This window comes from Nicotiana tabacum, chromosome 1, assembly GCF_000715075.1.
Source record: "Nicotiana tabacum cultivar K326 chromosome 1, ASM71507v2, whole genome shotgun sequence".
In the NCBI taxonomy this organism is placed as follows: Eukaryota; Viridiplantae; Streptophyta; class Magnoliopsida; order Solanales; family Solanaceae; genus Nicotiana; species Nicotiana tabacum.
The window spans coordinates 47,939,239-47,949,786 of record NC_134080.1 but is presented as its reverse complement, the minus strand read 5'-3'; the positions used below and the strand labels follow the sequence as shown (position 1 = coordinate 47,949,786).

The following is a 10,548-nucleotide window of genomic DNA, read 5'->3' as shown; positions in this document are numbered from 1 at the left end:
TAAATGTACAAAGCATGAAAATGGTTCAATAAGTTTATATTGTTGCACACAAAGCCCAAGTCAAAAGTACTAACAATGAGAGCAATACAAAGCAACAGGAAATGAAAAACAGTAGCAAGTAGAGACTTAGAAGTGCGGCATGATCTACTCGCAGCTCCACCAAGAAAAGGAGAAGGCTGCCAAAATCTCCACAGTTTCTGATTAAGAACAGTCTAATAGTTTGACTTCTCCTCTCATTGTCCTTCTTGATGACGTGCAGAACCAACCTGCGTTCTATTCATCACAAACCATGAACCACATATATCATATCGACGACCAAACCTTAGAAAAAAGTGCTGTTAATGATTTCAGTTCTGGAAAATGAAAGAGTAACATAGCCAAGGATGAACTGCCGATTATCCATCTGAGTGCAACCAATAAGAATGCATTTTGTAATGCAGTCTGTGTTGGCACCGCCACCAATGGATAACACAACGTGTTGTCAAGTTCCAACATGCATGAAGTCTGCAGCTTCCTGCATGTGAAAAGGGAAACCAGAGACTCTGAACTCTGGCTGCTGGAACATGTCATCACCACTGAAGATGCTCGTAACATCGGAACCAGATTGGGTGGAAGTGCCCCAACTACCACTTACTGAGTGCTGAACCATGGATCTAGTTAAGTTGCCACCTGCTGTACCCTTAAAAATACTTTTGTCGTGTGTTGGAGATGAAGGCTTGGATTGCTGCATATTCTTTGTGTTCAAAAAGCGCCCTCCAGTACCCCTAGCTCTCTTCATTGCGTGACGATGTCGAGACTCGTGAAGATATGGCTGTGCCATACAACAGATGAGATAAGACCACAATTTTGTTGTTGGCAAGTGAAAGATTAGATTGGGGCAGACGTACCTTTCTGTCTTTGACAAGCTTATTCTGAGCCTCCAGCTTGGCACGGACTTGACGTCTTTTGAGGATAGCACTGTATTGTTTCGCATTCACATAAATGGGAAAGCTCTCAGTGCATTCAAGAGGAAGTGCAACTCTTGTGGAGGTGACACCAACCATTTGAGGATAAATCTAGATATATCCAATATCAGAAAAGGAGTTACATAAAACAGCAAAAATTTCATTATCAAGTGAAATAAATTTGGTTTTATTGTAAGTTGAAGATTGAGGAGCTCGACATGAGCAGCATTAAATGAGGAGAACCGATTGTCACTTGCAATAAAGACAGCTGAATGAATTACTGTTCTCTACTTTTGAAGAACTGGCACAAACAAGTGCTACTCGCTCGGAAGAGATAGTAAAAGTTAGTTGCATGTTGAATTTGGCAGGGGTTTGCAAATCACAGGATTCATGCGGTAAAAGGACAGTGGACATCATCAAAGAGAGCTGTTTTGGTGCATCACTTGTGTCTCCACAGATCAAATTCGTTTTGGTTTCTTGTGCTTAGAAAAAGATATGATAGTAGAGACTAGATCACTTTCCAACTTACCAAGTAAAGGCAATCTAAATAGTGTTTCAAATGTCAAGCCTAATGGAGATTACACAGAAGAATATATTGTAACTTCAATAATTCCATGTAGTCTAAATTACTTTCAGTTTGTTAGTGCATAGACAAATCTCATAGTATCAGGACTCTAGATTTAGTGAGAAAACAGAGACAAAATCAGCAAAGGAGGAGCGTCCAAAGATACTTAAGCTGACAAACTTCAAAAACTGGAACTCAATCACCAGATTGCTATCTCCTTCTGCCCTACCTCAAGTCATGTTCAGATTAATTGTAAAAGCAAGAAAAATGCATCAGATGACCAGTATTAGCTTCGCTATTCCTCTTAAGATGATGTGACCAGTATTAGCTTCACTATTCCTCTTAAGATGATGTACCATGTACAAAAGCAGTTGCATCGAATTAATAGTAACTCTTTGACAAGCACCAAATGCCTCCCAGATCCAAGAAAGATGAGTGCATAAAGAGACAGATTTTGACATGGAATATGAATAATTATCCCAACATAAAAAGGTGAGACTGTTTGAGTTGCAATGACATTGGCAGCATCAGACAGAAATAAAGTAGTCCAAGTTTGACTCTTTCATTCTAGTAACCTTCATTATATTTTGGATGTTGAATCATAAAAGATAGACACCATTGTTTTAGGTAAAAGCCTTGTAGTCAAGGTCACTTACAATGGCATTTGATCCATAAGTAGCCACGAGCCTTCCAAAGTAAGTGTCAGCCCAAGGGTAGGATGCGCAAGCCTAGAAGAAAAAGTGATTGATTAGTTTACAAGTTATAAAGGCAATTAGTCATTTTGTCTTGATAATACATATAAAGCCAAGTAGTCATTGACTGAGTTATAGTAACTTGGAACAATGAAAGGGCTAAATTTAGAAGAATGGAGCAAATATTTCATTGAAATCAGGTTTTTTAATCAATCTTGTTTCTTCGAGCGAGGACATCAGAAGCAAGAACCACAAAAGGAAACAAAGGAAAGAAGTTAGAGAGAGAGAGATATTTTAGACTTGAGAATACTTCATTCCACATCCCCCCCCCCCTCCGGGATCACAATAGGGGTCGTGGAAGATAAATAGTAAAAGGGGGGGTTGTGGGGAAGATAAATTTCGGCGGTTAATAGTGACTATATGCACCAGCAAGTGAGTGGCAACAGCGAGAAAAAAATGTTAATGCACATAACAAACTGACATCAAAGTGCACCGATCTGCATAGCAGATGAAAAATAAGTAAAGATTACAGACCATTGGATGATTAATGTGCACATGCGGTTGAGGAAGAGTGTTGGTGGCACTTTTGCCTGATAGGGATGCTTTTGTTCCACTCTCTCCTTGCACCTCATAAATTCTATCCCAACCTATCCGGAAGAACATCATGTAATTGATGTCAGTGTACATATATAGTATTTTTATCACAAATATGAAAAGCTAATATACCTGCTAAAGCCTATCACGGATCACATTGATAAGAACATCATTTAAATAAATTCTGATATTATCACCCCAAAATTGAATATATTCATCTAAGCTCCTAACTTAAGGAGGTCTCAATTTGTTAACCGTTTGAGCACACTGTCCATGTGAATTGAAGTTTAAGAAGAGATTATGTTCGAGTTCATAAATTTTATACCTGGATAAAGCGCAACATTTTGCAGAAGAGTACTGCTTTTTGCCATTGCAGTCTCCACGTGATCAGATTGACCAGTTGAAAGAGTAGAAGTTGAATCCTGATCTTGATACTGAGATTCTGATTGCTTGATATTGGAGTGACATTTCGATGCAGATTCCGCTCCAGTCAGGACACTCTTAGAAGGAGAATTTTCTGCTTGTTCACCCGAGCTCCACATAGATGAACAATTCACAAACAAAGGAGTGAAAGATTGACCTTCTTTTCCACGGACACCTTTCTGGGAGAAGCTTATCATCCTCTTCGAATCCCGTGCTCCAGAAGCTTTACACTGAATATAAGAAAACCTCTATGCTACTTTAATACACTATACCACCGTCTAGACTGGAGTTACCTGATTAAATCAGAGCAAAATCCACGTATTAACAAAGAAGAAGGCTCAACTGACAATAAATTTAGAATACTAGACATCACAATTACTCAAGGACAGGCTACCATAGGAAGCTGAATATAATGACAAGCAGACTACTTGTTAAAGATTAATATTTCTGCCCAAATTTGAGTTAGCTGCAGATAATAATGTCCCAAGGTTCTGCTTACCAACTACATGAGCACCAGAGACAGCCACTAGGAAATAATCGCCCCCCTCAGCCAATGCTCTCAGTACAAGCAATAAGAAGCAACTAGCAATTTAGAGGTCATCACAGTATGTTAACTGTGTGCTTCATATACTAAGGGCACATATATGGTTACAAACTATGAGCTTGAATTGCAAGAGAAATATAACCGATAGTAGACACTGAAGTAGATAGAAATCGAAGGATAAAGGATACTGTCGCACTTTCATTCTTACTGCTATTTACAAGAAAGAGACAACACAGAATCTCTCTAAACAGAAGCAACAAAAAAAAATACAGTATTTACACCATATAGCAGTGGAAACAAACATTCTTTTTCATTATTTAAATCTGTTCAATAATTTAAACTACCTTAAAAAGTTTGAAGCATTTACACTTAAACCACAGGTTCAGATAACTAGAATAAGTGCGGATGAAGAGAAGCACAATCTTCAAGCTGTCTTCCAAACTACATTCTTCAAGCTTTCTTAAAAAATTGACCAGACTTTATTCCCTTGCTTTTTCTTATTCAATTAAACCCCAAAATCGACAAGCAATAACTGAATATGCTCAACCATTCAAATGACAATACACAATTTTGGATTTGGAATTGGTATAACAAAATTTTACACATGAATCAGGAAATAACTGCCAAAATCACAACTTCAAAAGGTTTAACTTATCATCATAACAAGTATGAGAAAAAGCAGAGGCCGATAGTTCTTTTTTTACAAGGTAACAATTTATAGATGTTATGAATTTATGTTTCAGAAAGCCAGCTTTTGCTCAAAACAGGAGGATCCTTACATGTTTTGAGCAGCCAACTTTATGAGAAAAATTCTACTAATTTGGAAAATTACAAGATTCAACCAAGCTATCATCATTTTCATTCCCCCTCTATCTAGTTTTAGTTAAGCCAAACAACGCATTACCCTAACAGTACCAACCAAGAATCAGATGTTTAAAACAGAAAATCCCCTGAAAACTTCAAAGAACTATGCTTTACACCTTTTTTATGATCCCCATATTTTCAAACTCCAAAATTCATTCAAGAAAATTCTAAAAAAAAAAAAGAAAATAAAAAAAAAGGAAGAACCGAGGCTAAAGAAAGGGTGAGACCTTTTGCTTTGGTTAATGAATGACTTGAAAAAGATGGATCCATTTGCAAGCATACTGATTTGATACAAACATTTGCTTAGTTTTGGCTCTTGGTTTGATGCTAAGATGTATTTTTGTGCTGTTTTCTCCCCACCTGAAAACTACATTAACTATATGCTACTACTAACTATTTCCTTTGCTTTCCCAAATTTCTCATATAAAAAAGTACAGTACATAAAACTTTTTTCTAAAAAAGAAAAAGGCAAAGGAAAAAAACAAAACTATTATCCATTCAGTCATCACATGTAATACAAACAGTCCTACTTTCACTCTCTTTACCCACCCTACCCTCAACCCCTACACCTTCTTTTGTTTTTTTCTTTTCTTGATTTGGGCACCCTTTTGATGATAATATTATGACTAGATTAGCCACCTAACCTAATTATGACATTTATGACTTCAAAGTAGACTTCCAAGATTGGAACTAACTTTGGTGAAAGGATTTTTCACTTTTTAATTTAACCATTATGAACAAAACAATTTATTAACAGTTACACAAATAGAAAAGTTGAATTTTTTTTAGCTTTTAGGCGTTTTGTACGGAGGATTTGGTTGCTTAAATATTTATATTTTCCTCATAATTGGATTAAAATGACTTCCAGAAAACTTTTTTATATCCTTCCTAGGGTTGTGCATTTGTATCGGATATCCGAAATCCGATCTGATCCGCTCAATTTCGGATTTTGGATTTCGGATATTTGGATCGGATTCGGATTTGATTTATTAAAATTTCGGATTTTCGGATTGGATTCGGATTTGTATAGTTTGAACCCGATCCGATCTGAAATCCGAATTTATTAAGGGAAGTATAAATACTAATTTTATTGTTAGGGTTAGCCGGTTAGATCTTATTTCATTCTGCTGCTCCCTCACTTCACGCCTCACACCCAGAGAGGCAGAGACTGCTGGCTGCTGCTCACTTCACGCCGGCTCAAGCTGCTCCTGCTCGTCGCTTCCTCTATCTCTTCTCTGTGTTCCGGCGACCGGCGACCGGCGACCGCACTGGTAAGACACTAAGACTCACTTCTTCTCTCTCGTTCTCTCTCTCTCTTTCTCCCCCTTTCTTAGAGCTTAAAGGAAGTGTTTGTTCTCTTTTATTTCTTGGATAAAATTGATGAAATAAATTGGGGGTTTCACTCTTGACTTTCTTAAATAGAAATAGACCATACTATACTACTATTTTGAATCCGATTTTACTTTTAATTTTTTGTTTTGTTTCGTAGATGGAAGATGAGGTAGAGATGGTGAATAAAGTTCAAGCTCTTGTAAAATGTGGTGAAAGTGGTGCTTCAAATGATTCCACAAGCAACGTCGAATCTGAATCTGGTTCGAAGAAAAGAAAAATCATGAAAGAAAGATCAGTGGCTTGGCGATACTTCAGTAAGTTCACTGATGACGAGGGTGTTAAAAAAGCGAAATGCAAGTACTGTCCAGAAGAATATGTAGCTAACACCAAAAACAGTGGTACAAGCAATTTGCTATCACATCTTCTCAAGTGTCCGAACAATCCCCACAAGCCGGAGACAAGCCAGACAAAATTAGCTTTTCAACCGAAAGGTCAAACAGGTGATGTCTCACTTATCCCTTTGAAATTTGATCAAGAGGCATGTAAGAGAGCTTTAGCTCGTATGATAATTATAGATGAACAACCCTTCATTTCTGTTGAAAATGATGGATTTAGAGACTTCGTGAGAGCTCTTCAACCTTTATTTCATATTCCATCTCGTACTACTATGACTAGAGATTGTTTTGAGATTTACCATGATGAAAGACTTGCTTTGAAGTCAATTTTTAAAGAATCAAAACAGAGAATTTGTATTATGGCTAATACATGGACATCAATTCAAAGAATTAACTATATGTGTGTTACAACACATTACATTGACAAGAATTGGAATTTGCATAAAAAGATATTAAATTTTTGTCCAATTATTAGTCACAAAGGTCAAGATTTAGCTAGTGGTGTTGCTAAGTGTTTACTTGAATGGGGAGTGGATAAAGTATTTACTGTGACAGTTGATAATGCAAGTTCTAACGATGTCATGGTTAAAGAATTATCCAAACAATTTACTAGATGGAACACTAACTTGATGGAAGGTAAGCATGTTCATGTTAGATGTATGACTCACATCATCAATCTAGTTGTTCAAGATGGGTTGAGAGAACAGAGTGTGTCTGTGGAACGAATAAGACAAGTTGTTAGGTACATTAGACAATCTCTAGCAAGATGGAAGAAGTTTAAAGAATGTTGTGATCTCGATAGGATAACTTCCAAAAAATCATTGTGCTTGGATGTTCCTACTAGGTGGAACTCCACATATTTGATGTTGAAGGTTGCTACAGTTTATGAGGAAGCCTTTACAAAATATTGTGATATTGATTATGGTTTGATGTCATGTATTTTTAACTGTATTTGTGAGGATGGACAGCCTATAGGTCCACTTTTAAGTACTGATTGAGATAGTGTAAGATGTATTGTAAAGTTTCTTGAAATATTTTATGAACTCACCTTGAAGGTACCAGGTACACTTTATATTACATCTAATGTGCACTTTCTTGAGATATGTGTTGTTGGTTCTTCTTTGAAAGAGTTGATGCAAAGTGAAGATGCTACCATGAAAGAAATGACAAATAATATGAAAGAGAAGTTTGATAAGTATTGGGGGGATCCACAAAAGATGAACAAAATGATTTTTATTTCATGTGTGTTCGATCCATGCCACAAGTTTCAATCTCTTTCGTTTGCTCTTGCTGCCATGTTTGGAGAAACAATAGGTGTGAAAATACAAATTGAGGTGAAGACATACATGGAATATTTGTTCAATGTGTATGCAAAGAAGAATGGTGGTTTTGGTTCATCTCCATCTTCTCCATCTTCCGGTTCATGTCCATCTTCTCCATCTTCCCCTGATTCATGTCCATCTTCTCCAACTTCATCTACTTCTTCATCATCGCTTTCAAAATTCATGTTAGATTTAAAGAAGCATACGAAGGGTGAAGGAATTGATTCTAAAACAGAGTTAGATAAATATTTGGGTGAAGATGTTGAGGAAGACTTTGAAAATTTTAAAATTCTGGGGTGGTGGAAGTTGAATTCACCCAGATTTCCCGCACTTACTGAGATGCCACGTGATGTGCTAGCCATTCCTATTTCTAGTGTTGCCTCAGAATCAGCCTTTAGTACCGGTGGACGCATACTTGATCCATCTAGGAGTTCATTGACTCCTAGATTGGTTCAAGCTCTTGTGTGTGTCCAAGATTGGCTTCAGAACGAATCAACAACTCCGGTTAAAATTGAAGAAGATTTAGATAATCTTGAACAACTTGAAGCGGGTAAGACTATTTATTTCTTCAATTACTTTACTTATGTTTAAGGTATACTTATGTTATATTTCTTTAGATTATTTTTAAACTAATTTATTCTATTACTATCTTATTCTACAGACTTTATTAATACCGGAAGAGAGCCTTGCATCGTCGATATGTAGAAGGTAGGATTTCATTTCCCAGACTTTAGTAATTCTGCTTTTATCCAAGTATTTGAAATGCTAGAGCAAGAGTAGCCAAAAGAGGCATTTGCTAATATGTCATTTGCTAAGGTATTTCTTCCAAATTAATACTTTGTTCTGTTGAAGTGGATATTGCAACATGCTTGCATACTTATTTAAGCATGTACAATTGTAGTGTGTTTGAAGTTTGAGAAATGTTCTGCCCAGTATTAGGCTGAATGGCTGATGCGTGGAAATTGCTTGTACCACTGTTTCTCTCATTTACTTAGGGCTGTGATTTACTGATCCTCTCATTTTTTACAAGTGCAGTGTTGCAGAACTTGAAAGCGTGCCAGGAATCAGGATTGAGTGCGATTGCCATAGAAGTTGGAACTTGGAACTCTTTTGTGTAGTCTATTAAGGAATTCTGGTTGAGGATTTCAGTTCATTAGACATATATTTGAGATTTGAGTATATTTTGTTTTGTTATGAAGATTGTGTTTTGTTTATGTAATGGATTCTATCACAAGAATTAGGATTTACAGCTTTCCTTTTCTTGTTGAATTATAATTATTAACTATGTGTATGTCAATTAGGACTGATGTTCGAGAACTTTGTTCACAAGAATTAGAACTATAGAGATGACCAAGAACTATGTGGATTAGGACTAATGTTCATAAGAATTAGAACTATGTTGAATTGAACTATTGTTTATGTTAATTTTGTTCTGTTATGAACTGTTGAATCCGATCCGAAAATCCGATCACCAAACCGATCCGAAATTATGCAATCCGATATAATTCGGATCGGATTCGGATTGCGTTTTGTGGAATCCGAAATCCGAAATGTGTTAAATCCGATCTGATCCATGCACAGCCCTAATCCTTCCCCACCCAATTTTTCACCCCCGTCCTTCACTCCCCCACTCCGTGCCCCAGAGGAGCGAAGTTATGTTGGCCCAAAGATAATCAATTGAACACCCTTTACCAAAAAAATACTATATATAAGGAAAAATATTACTTGTTATTGATTAAAGGGAAAGGGTCTTTTATACCATCCATCTACTTTCGAATATTGTCTATATTTAACCTCTGTTATATTACCTAGTCAAATTTACCCCTACCGTTATTTTATCTGGCCAAATTTACCCCTATCATCAGCAAACATTTAAAAATTACCCCTTGATTTGTTAAGTATTCCAGAATCTCTCAAATTCCTTTTATTTAAATCATATGTTATTCTTCTTGCTCCATTATTTTCATAAATTACTATTGTTGTGAATGTTAAGTTACTAGACTATACAAATTATTCATAAAATTTTTTTAATTACCAATGCACCCACTTCTCTTCTTGTAATAATGGGTTTGAAATTGGTTTAAAATTTTATTTATTTTTCAATTATGTATATACCATAGAATTTAGTGGGTCTATTTATTGTGTATTATATGCAGTTGATCATCATGTATGAAAAGGTATATTCAAATATATTTTATCATTGCCTGGTTAGTATAGAGTTCGATCGACTAGCTTAAGAGTGCATAATATGCAGGAATTTGATTAAAGCAAAGTTGAATTCGATAATTAACCCTCCGAGGAACTTCAACTTCAATCACTATAATACTTACAAAATCTCCATATATTTGGTGCAACGAATTCATTAAAATTGGGTTGTTGTCAATACTTTTAGAATTTAGAAAGCTACCTAATTTAGATATTTCAATTTACAATACTTTTTTTATTAACAGTTATATTATTTAATATATTTTTCTCCAATTCAGAAAGCATGTAAATGCCAATTATTTCGAAAATAATGGACCAAGAAGAAGAATCAGTAACTTAATTAAAATGATTTGAGAGATTCTGGGTTATCTGATGGACTGAAGGGATAATTTCCTAAAGTTTACTGATTGTAGTGGTAAATTTAGCCCGATAGTATAACGGCGATTAAATATGGACAATATCAAAAAGTATAGGGGTATATTTGGCCATTTTTCCTTGATTAAAAAATAGATTTTGAACACCCTTGCATAGCCCACTGGGAGAGGGTGTTCAAAATTTGAACATCCTTATTAAATTTTCTGGCTTCAACACTAGACCCGAGACCCCGACCTATCACCGGGCCCGAAACTTTTCTAATGCCTTTTTGGGCAAAAAATACGTTTTTACTA

General features: G+C 35.9%; 2 protein-coding genes across 2 annotated transcripts; one reads left to right on the top strand and one right to left on the bottom strand.

The window, feature by feature from the left end:
* LOC107795403 (nuclear transcription factor Y subunit A-3) lies at positions 1-5,062 on the bottom strand. The gene is made up of 6 exons (XM_016618037.2): positions 4,854-5,062; positions 3,121-3,511; positions 2,736-2,848; positions 2,166-2,237; positions 888-1,055; positions 1-811 (listed from the first exon to the last, which is right to left on the bottom strand). Exons 2-6 carry the CDS (start codon positions 3,413-3,415, stop codon positions 482-484), a joined length of 978 nt encoding a protein of 325 aa, XP_016473523.1. The 5' UTR covers positions 3,416-3,511; positions 4,854-5,062; the 3' UTR covers positions 1-481.
* Positions 5,063-7,516: 2,454 nt separating this feature from the next.
* LOC142162664 (zinc finger BED domain-containing protein RICESLEEPER 1-like) lies at positions 7,517-8,793 on the top strand. Its single transcript, XM_075219154.1, has 2 exons — positions 7,517-8,225; positions 8,711-8,793. The coding sequence occupies exons 1-2, from the start codon at positions 7,517-7,519 to the stop codon at positions 8,791-8,793; spliced, it is 792 nt and encodes a 263-aa protein (XP_075075255.1).
* The last annotated feature ends 1,755 nt before the right edge of the window (positions 8,794-10,548 follow it).

Coding starts and splice junctions, on each gene's coding strand:
- LOC107795403 (XM_016618037.2), bottom strand. CDS start 3,415: ATGATAAGCTTCTCCCAGAAAGGTGTCCGTGGAAAAGAAGGTCAATCT. Junction 2,238..2,735: donor TGCACATTAATCATCCAATG/GTCTGTAATCTT, acceptor TTTTTCTTCTAG/GCTTGCGCATCCTACCCTTG. Junction 812..887: donor AGCTTGTCAAAGACAGAAAG/GTACGTCTGCCC, acceptor TGTATGGCACAG/CCATATCTTCACGAGTCTCG.
- LOC142162664 (XM_075219154.1), top strand. CDS start 7,517: ATGACAAATAATATGAAAGAGAAGTTTGATAAGTATTGGGGGGATCCA. Junction 8,226..8,710: donor TCTTGAACAACTTGAAGCGG/GTAAGACTATTT, acceptor TTACAAGTGCAG/TGTTGCAGAACTTGAAAGCG.